This window comes from Denticeps clupeoides, chromosome 12 (assembly GCF_900700375.1).
Source record: "Denticeps clupeoides chromosome 12, fDenClu1.1, whole genome shotgun sequence".
NCBI classification, from domain to species: Eukaryota; Metazoa; Chordata; class Actinopteri; order Clupeiformes; family Denticipitidae; genus Denticeps; species Denticeps clupeoides.
The window spans coordinates 20,202,327-20,229,993 of record NC_041718.1 but is presented as its reverse complement, the minus strand read 5'-3'; the positions used below and the strand labels follow the sequence as shown (position 1 = coordinate 20,229,993).

At 47.0% G+C, this 27,667-nt stretch overlaps 2 protein-coding genes across 7 annotated transcripts in view; one reads left to right on the top strand and one right to left on the bottom strand.

Moving 5' to 3' along the window:
- The window catches only part of ppfia4 (PTPRF interacting protein alpha 4), a 63,792-nt gene extending 40,096 nt beyond the window's left edge, over nt 1-23,696 (top strand). For 2 of the 5 annotated variants that reach the window (XM_028997746.1, XM_028997751.1), the window contains exons 5-30: nt 2,607-2,684; nt 5,315-5,536; nt 6,115-6,261; nt 6,727-6,861; nt 8,802-8,885; nt 10,040-10,171; nt 10,261-10,323; nt 10,419-10,510; nt 10,667-10,799; nt 12,070-12,296; nt 12,981-13,209; nt 14,407-14,442; nt 14,566-14,696; nt 15,224-15,342; nt 15,563-15,638; nt 15,938-16,019; nt 16,129-16,329; nt 17,781-17,843; nt 18,129-18,155; nt 18,355-18,530; nt 18,958-19,055; nt 19,835-20,010; nt 20,452-20,520; nt 20,601-20,781; nt 21,744-21,819; nt 22,342-23,696. In XM_028997746.1, the coding sequence (XP_028853579.1) occupies nt 2,607-2,684; nt 5,315-5,536; nt 6,115-6,261; nt 6,727-6,861; nt 8,802-8,885; nt 10,040-10,171; nt 10,261-10,323; nt 10,419-10,510; nt 10,667-10,799; nt 12,070-12,296; nt 12,981-13,209; nt 14,407-14,442; nt 14,566-14,696; nt 15,224-15,342; nt 15,563-15,638; nt 15,938-16,019; nt 16,129-16,329; nt 17,781-17,843; nt 18,129-18,155; nt 18,355-18,530; nt 18,958-19,055; nt 19,835-20,010; nt 20,452-20,520; nt 20,601-20,781; nt 21,744-21,805 (3,039 nt within the window). In that variant the 3' untranslated portion in view covers nt 21,806-21,819; nt 22,342-23,696. The remainder of the gene's footprint in view (nt 1-2,606; nt 2,685-5,314; nt 5,537-6,114; nt 6,262-6,726; nt 6,862-8,801; nt 8,886-10,039; nt 10,172-10,260; nt 10,324-10,418; nt 10,511-10,666; nt 10,800-12,069; nt 12,297-12,980; nt 13,210-14,406; nt 14,443-14,565; nt 14,697-15,223; nt 15,343-15,562; nt 15,639-15,937; nt 16,020-16,128; nt 16,330-17,780; nt 17,844-18,128; nt 18,156-18,354; nt 18,531-18,957; nt 19,056-19,834; nt 20,011-20,451; nt 20,521-20,600; nt 20,782-21,743; nt 21,820-22,341) is intronic. The other 3 variants (XM_028997747.1, XM_028997749.1, XM_028997748.1) reach the window with 3 other exon arrangements.
- A 1,141-nt stretch (nt 23,697-24,837) lies between these two features.
- On the bottom strand, nt 24,838-26,505 carry myog (myogenin). Of its 2 annotated transcripts, none has more exons than XM_028998045.1 (3): nt 25,867-26,505; nt 25,476-25,616; nt 24,838-25,358 (listed from the first exon to the last, which is right to left on the bottom strand). In XM_028998045.1, the coding sequence occupies exons 1-3, from the start codon at nt 26,377-26,379 to the stop codon at nt 25,350-25,352; spliced, it is 663 nt and encodes a 220-aa protein (XP_028853878.1). In that variant the 5' UTR covers nt 26,380-26,505; the 3' UTR covers nt 24,838-25,349. The 2 variants fall into 2 exon arrangements, with proteins under 2 accessions (XP_028853878.1, XP_028853877.1); XM_028998044.1 differs by having other exon boundaries at nt 25,517-25,616.
- Nucleotides 26,506-27,667: the final 1,162 nt, after the last annotated feature.

Genomic DNA, 27,667 nt, shown 5'->3' with positions numbered 1-27,667 from the left:
GTCCCCACACACTGCTCCCCGGGCACCTGTCATGGTGCCCACTGCTCACCAAGGGTGATGGCTAAATGCAGAGGACACGTGTGCTGTGCTGGCTGCTGTGTATCACAAGTGACAGTCACTTCACTTTGACTCATCACAGACACGGAATGCGGTTACAGAAAGAATACAGAATCCATATATTTCATATCAACACTTAAGCAGAAGCCAACATTTTACAGAAGCAAACAAACAGACACAAGACATGCAGGTTAACAGCACTTCAATTCAAGCCTGCTGATGAGTGAACTAGTGAATACGACATTAGTGAGCATGACCCATGCACTGTGTCTTATATAGAACCAAGAAAATACAGCACTTTTGTCAGGAAGTTATGAAGTCAGCATGTGAGTAAAGTGTGTGAGTTTGTGAGTTAAGTAGTGCTCTGTGATTCACGATTCATAGTCACAGATCCATGAAAGTACTCATGAGTCATGAATCTGACGTCTCCATTGAAACGAATCAATGGTCCAATGGTCCTTTGAGTCCTAACTCAAAAAAATACATCTTATACTCATTAAAACATCAATTACTACAATACAAAATTACTGCCACTTACAATTTCCTTGCAAAATCTGAATCTGAATTGCTCACTGATGGGTTAGCTGCATGTAACCCATTCAGAATCACTCAGAGATCCGGGTCAGCGCTCCTAACCCGAGTCAGTGCATTTACATTTACAGCATTTATTAGACGCCCTTATCCAGAGCGACTTACAATCAGTAGTTACAGGGACAGTCCCCCCCCTGGAGACACTCAGGGTTAAGTGTCTTGCTCAGGGACACGATGGTAGTAAGTGGGGTTTGAACCTGGGTCTTCTGGTTCATAGGTGAGTGTGTTACCCCACTAGGCTACTACCACCCTCCGGCTCTGAGTCAATGCATACTGACTCAAGTGACTCACGCACCCGGATCAGTTTACTGAGTGGCTCAGAGGGACAGTATTACAGTTTAGAGTTACGGTCATTTATTGGCATCCAGGAAAAAAAAGAGAATGGATTTCAGAATTGTGGACTGGCTGTCACATTTTTTGTTATTTGGTTATAATTTGGGGAATTTATGAGGCAATGGGTCTGACAGCTGTGTGAAGAATCAGTTTTTAAGATCTTGGCCCTCAAGTACAGGTGCATTAAATTGGGAAAATTTCCAGATTTTCTAGACACGTTAAGAGCGAGAATGTGATTTACAATCCGATGACATCAGGCGACTTTTCTCAAGTTGAAAGCATCATTAGACATGAGGAGCACATATCTGGAGACATCAGGGGAAACCCAGAGTTCCCTCTCTAACCTGTCTGAGTTCAGCTTCCAGTTGTCTTTGTGCTACAGGGCATCCTATAAATATGCTAATGGTGTCACCTTTATCCTTGATGTGTGCATTTTTATTTAACGCTACATTTGCATCCCCGCTGCCCTCCATCTCAGAGCGGAAGTCAGCTTCCGTGCATTGAGATGTAAATGCCCCACCGTGCTTCATTAATGCTCTGCAGCTTCCTCACCGCGCGAGATTAGTCTCTTCTTCAGATTTAGCGACTCATAATCTCCAAATGCCAGGAAATAATCCGGCAGGTAAATCTCGTGAGAGACGCAGACGGAGAATCGAGCCATTTCACGTTGCTCCTCTTCTCTCCTCTCAAGCAAGAACCAAACTTTTTTGTTAATAACCACACGTCCCATAAAATACAGAATCTTCCCATATTTCCCACAGTTAAATTGTGCCATGGTGTTTATACCATTTTTTATCAAGACCGTGAAAAATGCCCAAAACGGATAACCGAGATCGAGCAAAGTATTGCAGTCACCAATCAAGATGATATAATCACGCAGCCCTACGAGCTAGTGATTGGGACAGACACTTGTGATACACAGCAGCACAGCAAACGGTGCACACAGTGAAATGTGTCCTTTGCATTTAACCCATCACCCTTGGTGAGCAGTGGGCAGCCATGGCAGGCGCCCGGGGAGCAGTGTGTGGGGACGGCGCTTTGCTTGGTGGCACCTCAGTGGCACCTTGGCGGATCGGGATTCGAACCGGCAACCTTCTGATTCCCGGGGCCGCTTCCTTAAACGCTTCGCCACCACTGCCCCGACTAGCCCACCACTGTAAGGGTGGCGAGTCAGTAAGAACAGTATAGCATGAGTGGGAGGATTCGAATCTGTGGCTCAGAAGGAATTCACGAATTACAGTTCAAAGCTAAGGCCGACCAGCTGATATGAAGTGAAGAATTTCATTACCAGTCATATTTTATTACTGAAACATATTTTTTCAGTTTAGTTTTATGTGTATTGCTCATAAAGTATTAATTGTGAATGGGAAGGCTTTCTATAGACCCTGGAATAAGTTATGATTTAGCACCTCTGACCCAGTATGATACGTGTCCTTTATTTTTCTGCATGAAATTCTGCATGTACTTTTAGTGCGTATTGAGTACGTCGTGAAGCACATTTTACATATAATTTGTTGCGTGGAAAAAAAAGAAAAAATCCAACTATTATTACAAACGCTCGTCTCGTCCGTGACGTCGCCGTATACCAGCAGTGAGGTTTGTGTTTGCATGTTTTGTGTCTGCAGCTGTCCATGGTGAGACAAAGAAAGGACAAGGCAGATGGCAGCACCGGGGACATGCTGGATGGATCCAAACCATGGAAGGTGATCTGAAACCTCTGCTTTCGTCGACCTTCTCACAAGCCCAAAAATATTTTTGTCTGTTTGATAAAAAAAGGTCAGCTGGTCTGAATCCAAAAATAAACCGACCATCGCTGCTAGTGCGGCCAAGTGCAATTCAGTGCCATTTAGCTTTAAATCTGCCCCTCTGAGCTCAGAGACGCGCTGTGATGAAATATTTCGGTCTCACTGGTCTAAATTATTCCACATCTTCAAGAAGAACAGATTTGGTTCCTGACCTATTGAAAGTATTTACCCCTTCGTTCTTTTTTCCTGAGAGTTTTTTAATACTGTAATCTGCAGAGATAAAAGGCTGAGCGAACATCGGCACATTAAACAGATTGCGGGCATCGTCGGCGTGAGCTAATATCCCCTGAGTTAATATCCGAAGCCTTTCTGATACCGCAGCGCTAATGAGCCTTCCCTCCGCATTCCAAATTAGTCACAAGCCACCTCCGTCATCCTTCGTCAAAAAGTGTCTAATGATGACAAAGGTGACCGGTGTGTGTGTGAGGTTCACTTGCGTGTGTTTAAGGCTGCGTTTACTGTTAATCACTGTTGAATCTTTAGCGGTCTAATATTAGGCTGGAATTTGTGTTACACTTGACTCTCCGTATGTAGGAGTTTCACTGTTGAGTCCACATTTTAGTTTAAACTGTATAAACTACTCTCATTTAATGCCTGCTGAGTGTGTAATACTGGATACACTGATCCTCACTGTGTGCTGTTAATGTGTCACTAATGTGTGTTAAAAAGGGGGTGTGAAAATAGACCAAATTTTCCCATTGGTGGCCTTCGCAAGTGGTGACTTGGTGGTGTCCAACTTTAACACCACAAACAAAGCCGCCACCATGTGTGCTCGTGTGTGTGTGCGTGCATATGGGCATGTACATGTGTATGGGTGTGCGTGGGTGTGTGCTCGTGTGCGTGTGTGTGCGTGCATATGGGCATGTACATGTGTATGGGTGTGCGTGGGTGTGTGTATGTGTGCGTGCATATGGGCATGTACATGTGTGTGTGTGTGTGTGTGTAGCGCCGCCGCAGACAGGAAGTTAGACACGGAGCCTGGGGAGCTTAAATGAGAGGATCCCGGCAGGAGGAACCCGAAAGAGAAGGAGAGGAAGACAACGTGGGGAGATGACAGCATCTCACTCACGACTCTTTACGGTTCAGGGGAGCCACTCCTGTCAAAAAACGGATTGCGTTTGTGCAGGAGCGCTGACACACTTTCAGGATTTTGATGAGTAGATACATCCCAATCCACCAGGAACATGCGTGAACTTTCCAGAATGTCCTTTTTAATTTAACAATAATATAAATAATAACTATCAATATGCCTTAGTGCGTTTAGGTTTAGAAAAAAAAGGTCTAAATAATTACTGAAAGTGAAGTGATTGTCACTTGTGATACACAGCAGCACAGCACATGGTGCACACAGTGAAATTTGTCCTCTGCATTTAACCCATCACCCTCAGTGAGCAGTGGGCGGCCATGACAGGCGCCCGGGGAGCAGTGTGTGGGGACGGTGCTTTGCTCAGTGGCACCTCAGTGGCACCTTGGCGGACCGGGATTCGAACCAGCAACCTTCTGATTACTGGGCCGCTTCCTTAACCGCTAGGCCACCACTGCCTGAATATAAGGAACAACCACTAGATCATTATGAACATAATAATATCATAAACCAGATCGTTTAGAGTTTTTATTTGCATGTATTTTCTATTCCAGACTGCATTAAATGAATCAGAAAAAGGTTGGAACACGTTACCGTATGATTACAATTTAATATGATTTGCATTAATCAGCACAGCCACAAGAAGCCGGAAGTTAAACAGATGAACATGTAACGCGGGGAGTATGAAGTCGTGTCTCTCACCCCCCCCGGAGGCTGAGTTAATTAACGGTGCAGAATGAAGCCTGTTTCAGACAATACGAGGTCATTGTCCCCCCCCCCTACTATACATCCAGTCACTTTTCATCCAATCAGAATAATGCCGTTATTGTTGCTGGCGTCGCCATAACTTATCTCCCAGTCAGCAGCTTGAGTTTATCAAAAACCAAAACGCGACCGTGGCCCTCAGAGTCTCACTGGGCTCCGCCCTTAATAATTACTGGTGTTTAATTGGACGATTAGTGCAACAAAGCATCGCCACGACTGACTCTACGGAGAAACGCTGCAAGTTTGAATATTTCCTGTATTTATAGTGAGGCTGCATGGATGATGGATGCGACCAGTTTGATTCTAATGGCAACTGCTGTTCATGGATGTGACTACAATGGGGAAAAAATCCACTAGCAAAGAGAAAACACACGCAGGACATCTTTCTATATGATATAAATAAAACAATTGTGTTCTCTGCTACATTCAAATTCGGCCTGATAGAGTGTATTTATTAATAAATTGTATTTTAACGATTCCACTTTTCCTGTCAAAATATATCCGCAACATGTCGATTTGACACTTTGACCTGTTTATGGAGAAATGTTTGAGCCGACTTCGGATGGCTCAGGGGGTCAGACTCGGAACTGTGTTGATTGTGTTAAATAATGGCGTGAAAATGCATTCCATTGACCCATGATGGGTGTGCTAAATTACAGTTTCTAATCATCCACCGCAGCGGCTACCAAATGGCTCCATCGACGTCCACGACGACGCGGCCCGGTGTCTGGAGCTGCAGGAGCTACTGGACAAGGCCAACAAGGACCTGACGCAGAGCCGCGAGCGCGTGGGCACGCTGACCGCCCGCATGGCTGAGCTGGAGAGCGAGCTGGCCACCGCCCACAAAGACCTGCTGAAGAGCGAGGAGCTGAGCAGCAAGCACCAGAGGGACATCCGTGAGGTGGGCGTGGCCCGGACACCGACAAACCCCGCCCTGTTCCCTGCTCCCCTACATACTGCTTCCTTATAGAAACATCTCACCCATACCCTTACAGACATGCCCTCCCAAACATAACACCATAACCCCGCCCAACACATTCATGCACGATGCTGCATGAACTGTACCCTGTGCCACACACCAACACCATCCATCCATCACACCAGACACATCCTGAGGATGCATATCTCGCGCAGTCCTGACTCAGCTACTGACCGTCCTGGAGCACTCGGCACTCCGCAAGGTCACTGGCTGCTGCCTCAATCGATATGAAGCAGCTTCTGTTCCAAATTCAGCTCTTCTGTCCTCTCAACATATTACGGGAGTAAAAAGAGCTGCTGATTGGTCATGTTGTCAGATGGGAGGAGCTAATTTGACTAATCTGCATGAAACAGGAAGTCCTCCATCTCTGTCCTCTAGAAGAGCCGCTCTGCGCTCAGCTCTTCTACATCCATGCCTCTCCATGGTCAGATCCTCTTTCCCAAAATATCCCCCTTCCCAAGCATGTCTTTTTCTTCCCTTACTATGTGCCTGTTACCCAGGCGATGGCACAGAAGGAGGATATGGAGGAGCGCATTACAACGTTAGAAAAGCGTTACCTGGCCGCCCAGAGAGAAACCACCTCCATCCACGACCTGAACGACAAGCTGGAGAACGAACTTGCCACCAAGGACTCGCTGCACCGCCAGGTACACACACACACACACACTCTCTCTCTCTCACCTGGGTCAGTGAAGGTTCACTCGGTCTGTCTGGGAGTTCATGCAGGGTTCAGAGTTGGTTGAAGTTCACTTCCAGGGGGGAGGGGCTTGTTCTAATCTCCCACCTAATTAACACGTATGTCTCTGTTGACGGCGCATCACGCTGCGGATCACTGTCACGTTCGTTAGGATGTGTGCGGTGCAGGACGTTGCGGACGGGTTCTAATTAGCCCAAAATCAGCCCCGCGCTACTGTCTCCCAGCAGCCCGCTGTGCAGTGCATGCTGGGAAGAAACAACCCGAGCCTGAACATTTAATTATCTGCATCCGTCAACATGGGAAGAAGGGGAGGATTCCCAGCTGCACTGATGTTGATGCCAGCAGGGGCCTGTGTGTGTGTGTGTGTGTGTGTGTGTGTGTGTGTGTGTGTGTGTGTGTGTGTGTGTGTGCGCAGAGCGAGGAGAAAGTGCGCCACCTGCAGGAGCTGCTGGAGCTGGCGGAGCAGCGGCTGCAACAGACCATGCGGAAAGCCGAGACGCTGCCGGAGGTGGAGGCCGAACTGGCGCAGAGAGTGGCGGCGCTGACCAAGGCAAGGCCACGCCCTGAACGCGGGGCACCACTGTGATTGGATGAGACTGAAGGAATAGTTAAAGTGGAGAGACACGCCCGTCTTCACTGACAACTTAGCTGGGTGCTTTCTCACAGAGAGAACCGGGCTCACGGGAGCAGAGATGGACGAGGTCCAGTCAGGGGACAGATGGGGAGGACTAGAGGTTTCCAAAAATGATTGATTCATTTATTCGTGGCTTTCGGCAGCAGTTTCCACATCGTAGTACAGAGATGGATCATCGTTGAATTGTGTTGATTTCAAGACGCTTATTCTACAATCTGTAAGGTTAGAAACGAGAAAGACCTTTCTTCAACTATCAATTTATATAATGATCGTTGCCATATAATGAGTGTCGATGATTTTCAGGTCAGGGCTTTAAATTAAATGAAATAGACTAAAATCACCCAAAATTTCCCATATTGCAACATTACACCACATATCACATTAGTGTACATGCCGTAGATGGTGTGTTGTTGTCCCGGCATCAGAATGGTCCCTAATAACGCAGACAGGACATCACACCACGCACTTCAAGAAGACAGGAAATGGCTTCATGAGCTGAACGCTGTAATTTAATGTCCATCTCTCGCTCCCGCTGTCCTGGACAAGGTGCCGGTGGGTGTTTGTGGGTGAAATAAATGAAGTAATAACGCTGAAGGGCCACTGCTGCCTTCATCAGAGGCTCCCGAGGGCCACTGGGTTAATCCCTGCTCCTCTCCCGCCCAGCGGGGGCCAGGAGGCTCAAAGGCTCCCAAACCGCTGTAACACACACACACACACACACACACGCAGACACTCCAGCGCTTTTTTTCTGGACAACCTTGGCAATGAAAAGCAATTAGCGACAGCAGCAGCCGCGCCACTGCGGCTCCGTCCTGCCCGCATCCTCCCGCCGCAGCGCCTGAACTGGCGTTCCCGTGAAATGAGTCAGGAGATGATGCGTCCCTCGCATGGCACGGACCAGAAACGCCCACGGCCGTAATATACAGGACGTCCGCAGAAAAGGATGGAAGAGTAGAATAAGCAATACTGTACAAACACAATCTTGTCATAATCAAATGGATTTGATCTCAAGATTGCAAAGCTGGCCCTCATTTTCATCTTGTAAGTCGTTAATGTGACTTACACATTTGGTTCTGAACTGACCACTGCAGGACTGTGGTGGCCTAGCGGTTGAGGAAGCGGCCCCGTAATCAGAAGGTTGCTGGTTCGAATCCCGATCCGCCAAGGGGGATCACTGAGGTGCCACTGAGCGAAGCACCGTCCCCACACACTGCTCCCCGGGCGCCTGTCATGGCTGCCCACTGCTCACTCAGGGTGATGGGTTAAATGCAATCACTTCACTACACACTTTGGGGCGTCCGGTAAATCACGGTCATGTGATGCAGATGTTAGAGGGTTTCTTTTTTTTTATAGATTTCAATTTCACGAAGTGGAGGTATACCAGGCATTAAAATGCTGATTTGATCAAATTTCTAATTTAGTCAATATTAACACCAACATTGTTGTGGCTCCTTGCAAAAGATCATAATATTTAGTCTGAAATATTACATGGACCCTAAAGGTTGCTGCTGAACGGGTCGATTTGCAGGTTATTCTGAGACGCAGCCCCGCGGTCGGGGGGTTTCAGGATCCCACCTTCCTCCTCCGATTCATGTTGTCTAGTGTTTTCTCACTAATGATCTCCACGCAGTCGGGTTCCTCAGCTCACTAAAACCCACAGAGCAGACAGACAGGAATGCACGGAACCCATTCGCTTCAAACAAATATATCTCATGAGAAAAAGAGATGCCGTCATACCAAGTGACAGCACCATTTCTGTGGAGCCATAGTCAATAAAATGATTGTAATAATGTTGTAATAAAACACACATCGTGCGTGGTGGGTTGGCGCTCAGACTTCCCCCCCGTCACCTGCAGGCTGAGGAGAGGCATGGCAACGTCGAGGAGCGCCTGCGGCAGCTGGAGTCTCAGCTGGAGGAGAAGAACCAGGAGCTCGGCAGGGTGAGCGATGATGGGTGTAATACCTTTTATTATATATTTCTCATCCCGCTCGTGGTTTACTCACATGATCCTCGTCGCGGCCCCGCCCCCCTCCTCTCTGTTGTCGGCTTTGCTCACCTGACACACACTTACGATCATCTCTCACCCTACATTCCCTAAATATGGGCTGTCTCAACCCACTGTCAGCTGCAGCCGAGTGTCTCCGCCCCTAGAGAAGCCTGCGCTGCGATTGGCTGCTATATTTGGATTCTGAATAATTCATGCATGACTGATATCTGCGTGCATGTGAGCTGATGATATTTTCTTGGAGTTTGCGGTATCCATCTCTGAACATTACTGCATTTTCAGGGGAGCCAGTGCGACCATCTGTCACTTGTAGGGTGGTAGTAGCCTAGTGGGTAACACTCTCACCTATGAACCAGAAGACCCAGATTCAAACCCCACTTACTACCATTGTGTCCCTGAGCAAGACACTTAACCCTGAGTGTCTCCGGGGGGGGGACTGTCCCTGTAACTACTGATTGTAAGACACACTTGATAAGGGCGTCTGATAAATGCTGTAAATGCTGTAAATGTAATGCAGGTTATGAAGGTGTCGCCATAAATGTGTATTACAGCTCTAACCTGATTTTACAATTGAAGTTGATTTACAACCATAAGATTTTACATCTAACATTTTCAGAAGGTAAAATGAAAAGGTTGTCACTTAATAACTAGTTCTTGCTCTCCTGGCGCCACCTACTGGATGTTCTTTTTTAAAAGGAATTGAATTGGTTTTCTCATTTTCCAAAAACAATTACAAACTAGACGGAATAACAATTGCACCTGCCATTAATTGGAGTGGAGTATATGTTTTGTAGACAACTTACCCAATGTTCATCAGGGATCTCCATTCCCAATTTATCCCCCCATGCCAGTCCCCCCCGGAGACACTCAGGGTTAAGTGTCTTGCTCAGGGACACAATGGTAGTAAGTGGGGTTTGAACCTGGGTCTTCTGGTTCATAGGCGAGTGTGTTACCCGCTAGGCTACTACCAGCCTACTGTGGCTGAGATCTCCACAATTTACGTGCAGATGAATGCCTACTGGACGTTCTGATGTTTAATGAATCAAAGGTAGAAACTCCCTAACCCTCTTCAACGCTCTCTATCTCAGGCCCGGCAGAGGGAGAAGATGAACGAGGAGCATAACAAGCGGCTGTCGGACACGGTGGACCGCCTGCTCACCGAATCCAACGAGCGGCTGCAGCTGCACCTGAAGGAGCGCATGGCGGCTCTGGAGGACAAGGTGAGGCGGCCGGGTGGCCTGCGGTAAATCTCACAGTCAAGCTCACCGACAGGTCAGGTGACGTTTCCCTCTCCCTCTCGCCTTTGAAGAACGCCCTGATTCACGACCTGGAGAGGTGTCAGAAACAGCTGGAGGAGTTCCACCACGCCAAGGTAACGGGACTCCTTCTCCACCCTTTACATGTGGCTGAGATCTCCACCATTTACATGTAGATGATTCATCTGAGATTGGAACGTCTGTACACCAGGAGAGGCTGATCGGGGAGATTGAGAAGCTCCGAGCCGAGATCGACCACCTCAAGCGTCGGAGTGGCGTGTTCGGAGACGGAACGCATCCCCGGTACGGGTTTTACACTCAGAAATGCCTTCGATAAAAGTTGTTTTTTTTTTTTTTTTTATAAACTCACACACATTGTTGTATGCAGACCTATGAGCCAATCAGAATGGAGATCCTGGTATAATGTAATGGAACTGATGCGTTTCACCCGTCTGCCAGGTCCCACCTTGGCAGCGCCACGGACCTGCGCTTCTCCGTGGTGGAGGGACAGGCGGAGCACTTTGGCACCGGGTCCGTGATTCGACGGGTGCAGAAAGGACGCCTGGCAGCGCTCAGGGACGAACCCACGAAGGTGCCAACCTCGCCCTCGCACCCTCGCACCCTCACACCTACCCACTGGCACAGGCCGGGCAGCAAACGATGGCCCCCGCGTCCTGGCACGCCTACGCGCGGTGGGGCGGGGGGACCGACCCCGGCGCGTGTTTGCTGTCACGGAGCGGCTAATCTTCACTGGCGGCCAGGAGACGGCGACAGGCGGCCACGACCCAGTTCAGATTCTGCCCGTGTTCTCCAGGCTCCTGGGAGGCTGGAGATGTTGTCTAATAAAAGTTGTGGTCTTTGTTGGCTCAGCCCTCTCTCTCTCTCTCTCTCTCTCTCTCTCTCATATCTCTCTGCCTTTTTTACGTCCTTGGGATTGTTACTGGCTGTAAGTGATCTTCTCCGGCCCTATTTATATCTGTTCCTTGGGAGTAAATGTTGGTGTTATGGCCACAATAACACACTCTCCCTTTGTGTAGATGTGTGTATGATTTTGCATGTGACGTGTCTGAAAGTGCTACTCTGTGCACGTGGCCCTCATTTACATATGTGTGTACTGTGTCATATTTCCACTGCACAGTCAAAAACAGGAGCTGGGCTCTAGGTGTGCTGCGACGTCATCTGTTGAACCTTGAGGTGAAGTGAAAGTGAAGCGAGCACAGCGCGCGGAGACACAGTGAAATGTGTCCTCTGTATTTAACCATCACCCTGGGGAGCAGTGTGTGGGGACACACAAGGGGACCTCAGTGGCACCTTGGCGGTTCCGGATTTGGACCGGCAACCTTCCGATTACGGGGACGGGTTTCTTTACCCGCTAGACCTGCACTGCCCCAAAGGCACTTCTACACACTGGATCCATGTGTATTAGACCCTACATTTCCCTTTTGGATCAATAAATTCAGATATATGTTCAGATATACAGATATGTCATTGCCAAACTGGTACTAATAGGAACCATAACTATATCTCCATATTCAGTTCTGTAGAACAGTGCAGTGGAAAAAACGTTGTGCATGCATATGAAGGTGGTTTTGTCATTTAATTCAAAACGGGAAACCATCAATCCTCCAGCCCCATATAAGCATTCGCTGTATAAATGCATTGTGAGTCCTACATGGTCTATAATTTCAGAAATGGATTTTTGCTAAACATAAAAAAAAAATATTTTACTTTCTGTGCATTTAGCATAAACGATGGTTTCCTTTTTTAAATAAAATTGCAAAACGAATGTTTTTCTAGTTTATGATAGATGCACCAGTTTGTGTTGGCATCTGCCTCATGTGGATGTGTGTGGTTATGCGCAGATCTGGCCCGTGCTGGATCAGGACTGGGATCGTTCTCAGCCCCCGAGTCTGCGCGCCAGCCACACCCACCTGATGGGCAGCGACATGGAGCTGTCGGACCTGGACGATGACGACCGCGAGACCATCTTCAGCTCCGGTGACCTGCTGTCCCCCAGCGGCCACTCCGACGCCCAGACACTGGCGCTGATGCTGCAGGAGCAGCTGGACGCCATCAACGAGGAAATCAGGTATGGTTCGTGTTCAAGCTCAAGTGAGCTTTATTGTCATTTCAGCGTCATCCATGTACAGTAAGCAGCCATACTTTGTGCATTTCTCTTAAAATCCCAGAAATTCAGAGATTCACAGCTACAACACAGGGGGCAACAGAGAGCTCAGATTTCACATTTTATATGAATGTTACGAAAGTTCCTTCACACACTTGATGGCGGCTCGTGTGTCAATTTGCACCCAGACATTTTTAATTTCCCCTCATTCACAGGCGTGTAGTGACACCCAGGGTGCAGTGGTGGCCTAGCGGTTAAGAAAGCGGCCCCGTAATCAGAAGGTTGCCGGTTCGAATCCCGATCCCCAAGGTGTCACTGAGGTGACACTGAGCAAAGCGCCGTCCCCACACACTGCTCCCCGGACGCCTGTCATGGCTGCCCACTGCTCACTCAGGGTGATGGGATAAATGCAGAGGACAAATTTCACTGTGTGCACTGTGTGCTGTGCTGCTGTGTATCACATGTGACAATCACTTCACTTTACTTTATACAGCACTGCATCATGTCATGTTCACATGCTGCTATATGATTTCTACTGGAAGGGGACCTAAAAGCATCTCCACGGCCTCCTCTGAGCGCAACGTGCAGGGATTTTTCGGTTTCCGGTTTGAAAACGGCAACAGCTTTATTGTGCATTTGAACCGGCAGAATGATTCAGGTGGAGAAGGAATCGGCGGAGCTACGTGCGGACGAGATTCAGAGTCGTGTGAACAGCGGCAGCATGGACGGCCTGAACGTCACCCTGCGTCCCCGAGGTTCCATCCCCACCTCCGCCACCGCCCTCTCCCTGGCCAGCTCCTCCCCGCCCACCAGCGGCCGCTCCACGCCCAAAACGGCCTCCCGCTCTGCTGCCCATGAGCTCGGCATCATGACCCTGGTGAGCAGTTAATGTCACTCAATGTCATTTTTAAAGATTTGCTTGCTAGTTATCAGTAGACCTTTTCATAGGCATTTCAAATTTAAAAAGGGGAGGAGGCTGTAAATATGATGGACCTCTCTCGCTCACCCTACTTCCTCATTCTGGATGATGTAAACCCCTCCTGTCAATATGTGACATGCCCAGGTGTAGTGCAGCGTCCATCTCCTCCCTTTCTCTGATCTCTAAACTCATAATGCCCCTTGTAGTGGGGCAGTGGTGGCCAGTGGGGCAGTGGTGGCCTAGCGTTTTAGGAAGTGGCCCCATAATCAGGAGGTTGCCGGTTTGAATCCCGATCCACCAAGGTGCCACTGAGCAAAGCACCGTGTCCACACACTGCTCCACAGGCACCTGTCATGGCTGCCCACTGCTCACTCAGGGTGATGGGTTAAATGCAGAGGACAAATTTCACTGTGTGCACTGTGTACTGTGCTGCTGTGTTTCACACGTGACAATCACTTCACTACTTTTCTCTTCTTCTACTCCATTTGAGTGTTGTAATGGGTCTTGCCTTATTCAATTTAGTGTCTTTTTTTTTAAACCTAGTGGGTCTCGATGAATCAGGATTTGGGGGCCGTACGTTCTGTGGTTATGCTGTGAAAATGACATGACGTACCTAAAGACGTCATACCTCTCATAAACTGGGAGTCAAGTGCCAGTGTGTTCCCACGCGGTGTCGGCCGCATCAAATATAATCGCAATTACTGTGAATTAAACATACCGAGTATCCACAGGGAACGCCTCCCACTGTTTCGGGCCCAAATTAGCTGCCAAATGGAGAAGTCGTGTTTATACAGCCCCCATCGTCCTCTGACTCCTTCAGAAGAAATACTTTAGATCATATATATCTAGAAAATAATGTAATATTCAGAGACAGTGGCTACAATTACAGATATGATGAAAGAAAAAAAGTAAGCAATTCACATTTTCAGCCGTGTAAGAAGCTTTAGGTTACATGTGTGTGTGTGTGTGTGTGTGTGTGTGTGTGTATATATATATATATATATTTTTTTTTGTCTTCTGGGCAGGAGATGTAGGTGGACCTTGGTACCTGGACGTTCTGTTCAGAATCTCTGTAATTTGCTTGCCCCTCTGTGCTTAAAGCATCACATGACGGCCCTGGTGTCTAATATCTGTTTCTTCTTTTAATGCCATCAGCCGAGTGATTTAAGGAAACACCGGAGGAAAGTTCTGGTAAGAGGCGCTCCTCAACTTTCAGAGTGGGTGGAACACTAGGGATTAGACACCCACTGTGTTCGCTGTAATTGGTCTGCTGTTGATTCACCATCTGTGTGTGTGTGTTTGTTTGTTTCCCAGTCACCAGTTGAAGCCCGTGAGGACAAAGCCACCATCAAGTGTGAGACGTCTCCGCCCTCCTCCCCTCGCAGTCTGCGCCTCGACCAGATGGGCTTCACACAGCTGACCAGCAGTCTGGAGGATGGACGAGGGTAAACACGCACACACATCCACACACACACACACACTCACTCAAAGAAATGAATATACCCACATGCATATGCTCACACACCTTGTTATTTAAAATCGGGGTCAATATCTGCTTGATTGTCTGCATAATGATAATAAGATCAGATTCAGAAATCAGATTCAGGGTTTAAGCTGAAAGTGGTAAAAATGTGTATATGGTTGTAAAACAGTGCAAAGCTGATTTTTTTTGCCGTACATTTTATGTGGGCAGAGGTGAGAGGAATCAGGATGTAAGAGGCAGAGAGACAAGAAAAGAGGAGGGAGGTCGGAAGTGTGTGTGTGTGTGTGTTTATATTAAGTAAGAAGCACAAAGTCTTATCTGACCTCCCACTGCAGGAGACGGAAGATTACAGCCTTCCAGTGTCATAAAGTTCACCTGCTGAAATTACACGCCCGATTTGAGTTTACAGGAGTGTGTACAATACAGAACACACACACACACACACACACACACACAAATTCAGTGATAATTTCCAATTCTCTCTAACAGGACGAACAAGAAGAAGGGAATCAAGTCGTCTATCGGCCGTCTCTTTGGCAAGAAGGAGAAGGGTCGTCTGGACCAGCCGCTTATAAAGGATGAGCAGATGACCCCTCAGGTCATCCAAGGTACAGAGCACACACACCATGCTTAAAGGAATATGGAGAAGGTCATATTTTGAAGCTTAACCCATATGAAAAATCTCCACGGCAATTAGATTTTTCTCCTCTAAAATCATTTATACAGTTAAATACAGTTATTTATTTAACAAAACCAATATTGCTGATCTATGTATATATCATAAGCAAACCAATATTCTTTTTAAAATATGCTTTTTTCTGACTTTAGCGGACTTTGAGATGGGCATCGGGGACACCATGACCCTAGGCAAGCAGGCAGAGCGGGACCGTAGGATGAAAAAGAAGTAAGTGAGCCCCCACAGAGTGGTGCACGGCCGCTTCGTTCATTTTCCTCAACTGTACATACATTTGCCACTCTGCGAGGTCACCGCGTAATCACACCCTGCCCGCCTCATCCATCTGGGCTGCTCACCTCACCGCCCTTGGAAGGCGCGTCCGGCATGCCTGGGTAGAGATGATGGATGGGTCGCTCGGCCAGCTTGGCTCAATTTCCAGCTGGGTTTGACCCGCTGGTGATGTTTTATTATGAAAAGGTAAAATATTTGTTAGCGATTTTGCCGTCTGTGTTTCTGTCCTCCATCAGGCACGAGCTGCTGGAGGATGCCAGGAGAAAAGGGCTCCCCTTTGCCCACTGGGACGGACCCACAGTGGTTTCCTGGCTGGAGGTGCGGCTCAGTTTCTCATGGAACATCAGATGTTAATCAACACTTTGTCAGTCATTTAGCCGCATGAGGGTAAAATTCCTGCGAGTGAGGGATTGTTCTTAATCAACAGCTCTGGGTGGGCATGCCAGCCTGGTATGTGGCAGCGTGCCGCGCCAACGTTAAAAGCGGCGCCATCATGTCGGCGTTGTCGGACACAGAGATCCAGCGCGAGATTGGAATCAGCAACCCACTGCACCGCCTCAAGCTCCGACTGGCCATTCAGGAGATGGTGTCCCTCACAAGCCCCTCCGCCCCCCTCACCTCACACACGGTACGCTCAGCTCAGGCTCCACCCCCTCACGTCTGCCTACAGCCTGTCTTACCAGTCTGGCCACACCCCCATCTCACACCTTTTACCAGTAGACTACAGTACAACGGAGAGTGTATACAGTATATACTGAAGACGGTAATCACGCGGATTATATTAGTGTTTAACAGAAATACCAGTATTCCACAAACTATCCATAAAATATACGACAGAGAGTATATACTCATATGCAATAAAGAGTTCATAAATTATACAACAGAGAGTATATACTCATATTCAATAAAGTGTTCATAAAATATACAACAGAGAATATACACTCATATGCAATAAAGGGTTCATAAAATATACAACAGAGAGTATATACTCATATTCAATAAAGAGTTCATAAAATATACAACAGAGAGTATATACTCATATTCAATAAAGAGTTCATAAAATATACAACAGAGAGTATATACTCATATTCAATAAAGTGTTCATAAAATATACAACAGAGAATATACACTCATATGCAATAAAGGGTTCATAAAATATACAACAGAGAGTATATACTCATATACAATAGTGTTCATAAAATATAGAACAGCGAGTATATACTCATATGCAATAAAGTGTTCATAAAATATACAACAGAGAGTATATACTCATATACAATAAAGAGTTCATAAAATATACAACAGAGAGTATATACTCATATGCAATAAAGTGTTCATAAAATATACAACACAGAGTATACACTCATATGCAATAAAGGGTTCATAAAATATACAACAGAGAGTATATACTCATATACAATAGTGTTCATAAAATATAGAACAGCGAGTATATACTCATATGCAATAAAGAGTTCATAAAATATACAACACAGAGTATACACTCATATGCAATAAACTCTTCATAAAATATACAACAGCGAGTATATACTCATATGCAATTAACTGTACAATAGAGAATAAATACTAATATATAACTAACTATTTATTAAAAATACAACACAAAGTATAAACTCAGTTACACTGTTAGCCATAAAACTGTTCATAAAACACTCTCTACTAATGTGTGAGGAAAAAAGTATTGTATGTGCAAGCTTTTTATGTAGATGTGTGAGGAAATGTGGTGTATGTGCAAGCTTTTCTTGATATATGGCCTAGGGAGCGCCTCATATACTCATACACATCAAACATTAAACTCTTCGTAAAATATACAGCAGAGAGTATAAACTCATATACAGCCAACTGTTTATATGAAATACAACAGGAAGTACATACTTGTATAGAACAGTTCTAAATCCTTTATCCTGCAAGATTCAAAAGGCACCACACACAATGTGTACAGAGGCATGTTGAGGATGGTGCATTCAACACTCTACCTGCGAGACACTGTCAGAAAGACAATGCAATGCTTTTTTTCACCAACTGTGTGTGTGTGTGTGTCCACTCTCCCTCTTTGTGTAGTCTTCCGGAAACGTGTGGGTGACCCATGAGGAGATGGAGAACATGGCAACCTCTACCAAAGCGGTTAGTCCATCTGGGTGCTGCCCCGCCCCCTGACGTGCCCAACATATGCCACACTTCCACCCTACCCCTACAACGCCATATATACACCCTTCCTTATCCAGCTCAGGCCAGCGTTTGTATACATTATGTTTGTGTGTGCGTGTGTGTGCATGTACTGGAGCAGCAGCATGTCTCCCCATCACTCACACTCATCTTTAAATCCTTCGTACCATCCCTCAGTGTGACTCAGCAGAGAGCTCACTCTTCTTCCTCTGTCACTAACACGCTGTCGGGATCGGCCAATAGGAGAAGGAGGAGGGCAGCTGGGCTCAGGTGAGACTGTGCACCGTGGACAACAGGCCTTTAGAACCACTGCACATTCTGAAGATCATTCTGGATCTGATCAGTGTAGATGGTGATCTGTGTAAATGGGGCCAAATTGTTGGAAAGTGCCCTTAAATAGTCACGCATTGCGTGCGCCCTTTATTTACTTCTGAAACGAGCCACTAAGCTCCTCCCTGCTGCCCTGCAGACGCTGGCGTACGGCGACATGAACCACGAGTGGATCGGGAACGAGTGGCTGCCCAGCCTCGGCTTGCCGCAGTACCGCAGCTACTTCATGGAGTGTCTGGTGGATGCACGCATGCTGGACCACCTGACCAAGAAGGACCTGCGGACCCACCTCAAAATGGTGGACAGCTTCCACAGGTCAGCCTGCTCGTTTACAGCATCGCCCTTCAAAAGGCTGCGCCCCACCACTGGTGTAGGTGATGTGAAGGATGCTTTGGCCTCATGCTCGCCCACTAATCCTTACTAAAGAATGAACGAATCTGTCAATCTGTCCATTCATTTTGTGCAAATAATAATCCATGAGACAAATTAGATAGCTTTAGAAAAAAAATAATCTGCAGTTATGAAATCGATATAAAAATAGATACATAAAAATACAGAGTTTAAATTACACTTCAGTGTTCAGCTATGTCAAGGCAAACAGCAATGAGAACAGGCATATCTGACATTAAGATGTTGGGAGGGCCGTAACATTTTTTTCTTTGAAGACGGCTCTGTGCTGCTTCTTTGTTGGATTTGTTGTCCTGCGTTAGACCCGCTCACGTGTGCGTACGTGAACACGCAGGGCAAGTTTACACTACGGAATCATGTGCCTGAAGAGGCTCAACTACGACCGGAAGGAGATGGAGCAGAGGAGGGAGGAATGCCAACACGACATCAAAGGTAACCTGTGCTCCTGGCATCTCCCTCTGGCCAGAGAAACACTGACCCCCAGCGGCCGAGTGGGGGAACAGCAGCCAGGTTGCAAGGGGTCAGTGTTCAGCCTTCTAGTGTCAAATCCTTTCAAAGGGCCGTCACGCTGCTGAACTCGAGCGGCACACAAAAACCTGACTCAGCTGTCATAGCCTGTTATAATTTCTGTAATTTGCCTTGCACACACACACACACACACACACACACACACACAGTGGCCAATGATGTGACTTTACAGCTGTGATTTCACCTCACAAAGGGAGTTTGTTTGGAGTGTGTGTGTGTGTGTGTGTGTGCATGTGTCCTGCAATTCAGCAGCTGCTGACACAAGCTGTGCCGTTTCAGATGAGGCATTAAAGGCCTGAGTGCAGCTGGAGAGTGTATCTGGTGGCTCAGAACTTGAATGTTTCTTTATATATATTTATATCAGGGTGGATTCGCACGTCAGTGTAAAGACACTGGAAGCACGCAGGCCTCGCAGTGAAGTAAATTGCTTCTTGGATACAGTTAACTGGCAGAAAAGTGCTTGTACATTCCATACATTGGGGCAGTGGTGGCCTAGCGGTTAAGGAAGCAGCCCCGTAATCAGAAGGTTGCCGGTTCGAATCCCGATCCGCCAAGGTGCCACTGAGGTGCCACAGAGGAAAGCACCGTCCCCGGGCGAATTGTTTTGTTGCACGTGTAGCTGCTCTGCCCCATCAGCCATGTGACCTGGCTGGGTGTATAAGATGTGCCCTACGCTGCTCCAGACACGCTGGTGTGGACCAATGACCAGGTGATCCAGTGGGCCCAGACCATCGGGCTGAAGGAGTACAGCAACAACCTGCTGGAGAGCGGCGTCCACGGGGCCCTCATCGCCCTCGACGAGAACTTTGACCACAACGGCCTGGCCCTCATCCTGCAGATCCCCACTCAGAATACACAGGTGGGACGAGCGTACCACTGCATTGACATTTACGCCATCTGGGTAGACGCCATTTATCGAGAGCGACTTACATAAGTTCTTAAAATATCCATCATTGAAACCCCACATTTGGTTTACTAGGACCCGATTTGTACTTTTAGCCTAAAAATTTGCTAAAATGGAAGGTTTTTAGCTTGTGTTTGAAGATATTTAAGCTGGTCTAACATCTTGTGGAAGTTCATTCCACCACCTAGGAGCCAAGACAATTGCACAAGGAGCCAGAACTTATTGGATTGGGATTGTGAAGGCTACTGAAGCACTGCATTATGGGATCTGTAGTTTGTGTGTTATCAGGGCTTCATATCGCTGGGCCATAATAATGGATCTATTTTTAAAAAATTTTGAGCTTTGAATGCATTGAAACCGTGTTCAGAACACAGGAATTTCATCTGTTGCCCACAGGCCAGGCAGGTCCTGGAGAGGGAGTTCAACAACATGCTGGCCCTGGGCACGGACCGGCGACTAGACGAGGTGAGCGCGACACACGGCACCAGCGTTCAAACCCAACGCAGCTTCGGCCTGCTCTACTGACCTGCGTCATGATCTGACAGAGCGACGAGAAGTCATTCCGGAGGTCCCCGTCGTGGAGGAAGCGCTTCCGACCACGCGAGGGCCACAGCCTGGGCATGATGCCCGGCTCCATTGAGACCCTGCCGGCTGGGTTCCGCCTTTCCACCATCTCCATTCCCCCGTCCATGGCCATCGTGCCCAAGAAGCATCTGCAGCCAGAAGGTACGTGATGCTGCCTCTCCTGCTTCTGTTTGCAGGGAGAGTGACATCAAAAAGAAATACTTTTTAATCCTTGGTGTTCATTCAGGGTTTACTGGCCAGTTGGCACCTCATTACAAATCTAAGGCACTCACTACGATCTGAATGTCAAACAGTCCATAGTCTAAAAATCAAGAATAATGCAAGTAAACTTTAGAAGACAAGTTGGGAAATAAATTCAGCATTTTAAATAATGTACTGTATGAAATGAATACTAAACTTGAATACTTAATAAAATAAATACTAAACTTTTTTAAAGATGAATATATACAGTACAGGCCAAAGGTTTGGACACACCTTCTAATTCGATGTGTTTTCTTTATTTTCATGACCATTTAGATCCTCACTGGAGGCATCAAAACTATGAATGAACACATGTGGAGTTATGTACTTAACAAAAAAAGGTGAAATAAGTGAAAACATATTTTTATATTCTAGTTTCTTTGCTCTGGTTACTGCTTTACACACTCTTGGCATTCTCTCGATGAGCTTCAAGAGGTCATCACCTGAAATGCTTCTCCAACAGTCTTGAAGGAGTTCCCAGAGGTGTTTAGCACTTGTTGGGGTCCAGCTCACCCCAAACCATCTGGATTGGGTTCAGGTCCGGTGACTGTGGAGGCCACGTCTCCACTTTTTGTTAAGTACAGAACTCCACATGTGTTCATTCATAGTTTTCATGCCTTCAGTGAGAATCTACCAACGTAAATGGTCATGAAAATAAAGAAAACAGGTTGAATGAGAAGGTGTCCAAACTTTTGGCCTGTACTGTATTTGTGTGGTGGATATGTCCATTGCGGTTGTGTGTGTGTTTTAAAAATGGGTGTTTGATGAATGAGTGCGTGCGTGCATGCAAAGCTGCATGCTGCCTTCTAACTGCCATCGCTCCGTACTCACCGCATGTCACCTCCTCTGGGACGGCCCCTCAGCCGGGCCACCCGCCCCGCCGCAGAGACTGGACCCCTCGGCTGTCAGGACGTACTCCTGCTAGGTGCACGCTGCCAGGTAAGACTGCCACGACGTAACATGATTCGTAACCCGTTCATTCGATTCACCTTAACATAGCAGTCACCATTTCATTTTTACTGTCTTACAATTGACAATTTTTAACACGTCCGGATGATCGGATGCTGTTAGCGCTGCTGCATTTACGCATCAAAGGTGGGCGTGTCTGCTATGCAAACAAGGCAAAAATCTGGACTCATTGGCCAACACGTTCGGGGAAATTTGTATACAAGTTTTTGATTGGCTGGCACTTTAATAACTTTATTTTTCCCCCAAGAGTAACACAAAGCAACGAACCAACAATTCAGTTCACCCATTCAAAGTTGCCGCATTCAGCGTTCTATGGTCTTTAATTTTTTTTATTCAGTTGTGCTTTATTAGAATTACTGACATTGCATTATGGTAAAATAACTCAACTAAAACTAAACTAACGTGGAGAGAGGGCCCTGCTCCACCTTCTGCATGCTCCTCGTCTTCTTTTCAGTATGTTCTCTCTCATTTCTGTCTCCTTTCCTTCCCCAGTCCACTCTCACTACCTGTATGGACACTCGCTCGCGGCCTTTCGAGAGTAACATGCCAAATTGGGCGGAGCGGCCCCCTGAGCCACGCCCCTGCGGAACAACTCCAGTGCTTTCTGGGACTTTCTGTGCAATAGATGGAAGGCGAGGCCGAGCGCCGGACTGGGAACTGAACAGTTTATCCTGCTGTCCCACTTCCCCCCAGTAATCCCAGTTATCTAGTCGTCGTGGTGATCGTCGTGCTGACCTCCCCATTATAAACCGGTGTACTTTTGGCTACAGTAGTATTCTGTCAGTTGTAGTCTACTTCCTGGGTGTATCTATGGCAACAAGAGTATAAGGCTTCCCCATCCTCTGGTTTATGCAAGGTAGATATTGGTGTCTCTATCTGTATATAAAATGGTTGAGTGTGTTTTTTTATAAGATATATATTGGAATTGTATATGGAGAGAACACTATATACGTGCTGTCTGAGCTGGTAACCGTTTTCGTTTGTCGGATGATGTGTAAGAAGGGGTCTGACGGGGTGTGCGTGTTCATTCCAGAATCACGTTCACGGCCTACGGGGAAATTTGGCCTGCAGTGGAGTTCTATCCTATGGAAGACGTTGCGTCATGTAACCGCCATGATGCTCCCTTTTTATGGTCTGAGGCAATATTTCACTCTATAGCTTCTGCAGCGACCTGTCGAATCCTCCCATGTCGGGGTCACATGAGGTGGCTCGATGCCGTTGCAGGTCCTGCATGAAACACTGAATCATTTTTTTTACATGATAAAAATCCACTTTCAGAACGCATTCTGGTGTGTGCGACATGGGAACGGGATAACATGGAGGTGCTGCCGCCGCTGTAGGAGAGAATTTTAACCTTCGACCTTTCACCTTATGGGGACAACGAATTATGAAATGTGTACTGTATACTGAACTAATATTATTTTTTACAGCCAATGTTCGAGTGTATTTCCAGAGATGTAATGTGCTACTGTGGCAGCTATAAGTACTGTATGTATGTGTGTGTATGTGTGTACATACATATGTACGTATGTGTGTTTTATGGCAAGTGTGGACACAGTGCTGACAGAGCGCTTCTTTTTTTCTTTATTTGGTTGTTTCGATGTCCTGTATGAAACACTGAATTATTTTTTTTACATAATAAAAATCCACATGAACGCATTTTAGTGTATGCGACATGGGAGCAGGATAACTGGTTTTTATACTGAAATTTAGGACAATCACGCCGTCTGAGGGTGTTTGGGTTTCTGGCTCGGGGACATGCATCAGTGGGACGTGTGAATGGAGTTTAATCAGTGCTAACAGAATTGTTGAAAACTGATCAAATAAAATATTAATGCTAGTTTGCATTTTATTTTAACTGTGTTATATTACTCAATGGAAATGGAAACTCATCATTATTATTGTAAATAATAACATTATTTACAATATAGTTACAACATTTGTAACTATAACATTCAATAATGCTCAAAAATCTATGGAATGATTAGAAAATTACTTTATTTCTTTATTATTATTATATATTATTATTATTAGATATAGATTTATTCAGTTATATTGTCAAATTTAATTATTGGACTAAAGTTTTTCTTGATATTTGTATATCAAATGTTAATTCATCTAGGAAAATCAGAATCAGTTATTTTATTTCAATTATTGGAATTTTTTACATTGAAATTGGTTTAAAAAATCAATTATTTGGAAATAAAATATTAACATTAGATACATTTTCTTTTGTTGTTTTTCATTTAGATTTATACATTTTACACTGAATAAACTCCATATATTTGGACATAGAGTCCAGATGAGGCGCCGCCCTTTTGATCTTTCTATGGACCGAAGTGCCACGTGTGCCTCATATAAGACTCACACTCGCGTTAACATGAAGACACACTGTCCAGGACTCCTGTCTCTCACTGTCTTCACATGGTATCTCATCACTGATGCCCAAGTGCTGCTTCTGCCGGATGGTTCTGGATAAGAATTCTGGTGCCCTTGAGAATAATCCCCGTGGTGGCAGGGTGGCAGGGGGACTCTGTATAAAACTGCGCGCATGCCTGGCGGTACAGTAGGAGGAAGACGGGCGCAGCTGTTTCTCTCCGTCTTTCAACACGTCTTTCTTTTTCCCTTCTGCTGAACTTGGCCTGACTCCCTCCTATACATGTACACTGTGTGTGTGTGTGTGTGTGTGTGTGTGTGTGCGTGTGTGTGTGTGTGTAGGGTTACATATTCTATAGCAAATAAAGAGCAGTGACTGTTGAGAGCTTTAGTCAGTCTGAACTTGTGTACTAAGCTGTCCCAGCAAAACCAAAAAATAATACATAAATAAATATTTAACAATTCATATTCATAATTACAATTTTATGACTTATCTGGCTATTTTCTCTTTCGTTTATTACTGGCAGGATGTGGTTTTCTTTCAGAGCGCCTTGGTGTTTTTTTTTCATGACAGACATTTTAGAAATACACATCAATCTTTATTATAAAAATCACAATAAGTTAGCAAAAAAAAAAAAAATGAAAATAAAATAGCAAAAATCAAAACACTCTGTAGAAAAAAGAACATATTTACATGGCTAGCGTTCAACACGAGTTTTAAATTAAGCGGAAATTGGTCAAAACTGCAGTGTATTATTGGCCCCACAAATGAACCCTCTCTGGTATAAGCAAAGGAAGAAAAAAAAACCACACACAATTCATGAAATGAGCGCAGGCCCATCCTCGGGGGGAATGGCGGCGCGTTGCTCTGCATTAAGTGTTAGGAGAGGAACGTCTAGGCTTTCAGGAAAAGGAAAGGAAGCCGGAACGTTTCTCCGGTGGACTGGGGACGGCTGGGTAGTGCTACAGTGGTCGCAGGAGGAGGAAGAGGAGGACGAATCGGCCCGGATCTGCTCATTTGGAAATGTCTACGGGGTAGGTGATGGTCCCCCCCTCTGTGGATGTGATGCTGTCCACTATGGAGGTCAGCGAGCGCAGGTTGGTCTGTTCAGAGGACTCTTCGTTCAGAAGATCTGGGAGAGCAGACAGTCACCGTTATACACAGCACTACATTTAATTCTCAAAATATAGATATATTTTGAGCATAAATCCTCCAAGTCAGTTTTAAATATGCTTAAATATGCAATCACATGTGAGGTGTGACTTTTTCTGCAGAGGTGGCACTCTTTACCCTCGTGGGCGGTGCCGTACGCCGGGACGCAGTGCTCGGAGGCGGAGCTCCACGCCGGGCTACTGCAGCAGGTGCTGCCTGACCCCTGCTCGCTGGACACCTGTCACCAAGGAGACACAGACACTTCCTGTCAATCAGTGTGGCATTCAGCCCAGCCCCCAGCAGTCAGGGTGGCGGGTGTGGCCTGTATTACACACACGTTCCTCACGTATTCATATCACCCTCAGCAATATATTAAATATAATACAGATTGTATATCTACTCAAACTAGTCAAAAATCCATAATCCAGACTGGTGCAGCTTTTATTTGAGGTCGCGCAGGCCTCCCCATCGGCCCGCGGCGGACTCACCCGGGCTCCGGCAGCGCCGGCGAAGTGCAGGCCGGCCTGCTCGTGCTCCTGCTGGTTGAGGGAGCCGACCAGCGCCTGCAGCCGCTCGATGTACTGGATGGCGCTGCGCAGGATCTCCACCTTGGGCAGCCGCTGGTTGGGGTTCATCAGCGTGCTGCGCTTCAGCGCCTCGAACGCCTCGTTCACCTTCTTCAGCCGCCTCTTCTCCCGCAGCGTCGCCGCTTTCCGCCGGTCCATGGTCACGGACTTGCGCTTGCAGACCTTGCAGGCCCAGGGCAGACACTGGCCGGGACAGTGCTGCTGGTCCTGGCCGGGGGACAGGGGAAGGCCCAGGCTGGACGCGGGGGACGTCTTGTCCTCCAGGCCCCCGGCGCACAGGCCCATGACGCCGCCGCGGTCCTGGTACCCCGCCTGGTCGAAGGTCCCCGGGATGCGCGAGGGGAAGAATCCGTCCCCGCCTTCGTAGAAGCGCTGGTCGGGAAAGAAGTACGGGTTGGTCTCGAAAAGCTCCATTCTCCTGCGAGTCTCCGCTCCGGCACGTCTGGCTGGGTGTGAGCGCGTGTGCACCGCGAGCGGACCGGCCCCTGAACTCGTGCCGAGGAAGACGTGTGGACGACAACTGCTCCCCTCCAACTGCCGGGGTGGCATTTAAACCCCCCGGCTGGTGTTGGATGGCTGGGTTAAATATAGCGCCGGCCCGGAGAAACCCGAGCCTGCGTTTAGCTGCCGCCGCACATCTAAACTTTACATCTCTGTTCATTCCCCATCTCCTGGGGCTTTAGGAGCCGCCGGTGGAGGCGACGGTGTCAGGTGGAACGTGATCGTGGTGCCAGCGGACATCAAAAAAAGAGATTACGGCTGATGGAGTGGGAGGCATGAGGTGACCCTTAATGAGCTAATCCTCCCAATATGACCCACACACACACACACACACACACACACACACACACACAAAGCCCACTTCCATTTATTAGGCTTACATAACACCTACAGACGTTTTTTTAGAATGATCATGCTCGCTTCTAGAATACATTTCCAAACCTGAAATTGGCCATAACATCCTTTAAATGGCCATTTCATCAAAAAGCCCCAACCAAGTGAATGGTTCGCCGCAGGAGCCTGGACGTGGCCCTCGGCCCCCCAGTAGGATTTTAAGCAGCATCACAAGTGTCCCGTTGTTGTTTCATTTTGTCTTTGAGCCGGTGGGCCGATTATTATCTGGATCTCGGTTCCATCCTTTCCTCCCACTTATTTTACTTCTGATTTTCGTAGTTACATTTTATAATTCACGTTCATTCGGTTTTGATGCGTTTCCATTTTGGTGCCCGTTATTCAGAAATAATCTAATGAATGAATGAAAAAAATCCAATCCTGAGTCATGTAAAAAAATGTATTTTGGACATCCCATTCTAATTAGGTAGAGATTTATTAACCCCTCGGGAAGGGGAATTGAGAAAAGTTGGACTTTTTTTTTTTACAGTTGTGCGGTCGTGTTGCGCTCTCCAGCTGGTGTGTGTATTTGGATGTTGCTCCAGAATCTCCCCTCTCACGCCCTCACGGGCCATTCTGGGTTCTTGCCCTTCGTGCATTTCTGTCGGGGGGCCTGTGGAACGGCCGGGCCGAACCGGGACCAGCGCCGCGTTCCTGGCGGCCTGTCAGGTGGAGCCGTGACGGATGGACACGGGTGTCAGGGCAGCACAAAGGGTCCAGTGTGGAGCAGCAGTGTGTCTGAGTCACTCAGCCTCACGAGCCCCCCGATAACCCCACAGCGCAGCAGCCGCACGCGTCCAACAACCCCACT

Bases quoted from the DNA above. Each gene is read 5' to 3' on its own strand.
- myog (XM_028998044.1), bottom strand. From the start codon at position 26,379: ATGGAGCTTTTCGAGACCAACCCGTACTTCTTTCCCGACCAGCGCTTC. The intron at 25,617-25,866 runs GTGAGTCCGCCG...CCTTGGTGACAG, and splicing joins CCGGCGCTGCCGGAGCCCGG to GTGTCCAGCGAGCAGGGGTC. The intron at 25,359-25,516 runs GTAAAGAGTGCC...CTGCTCTCCCAG, and splicing joins GTACGGCACCGCCCACGAGG to ATCTTCTGAACGAAGAGTCC.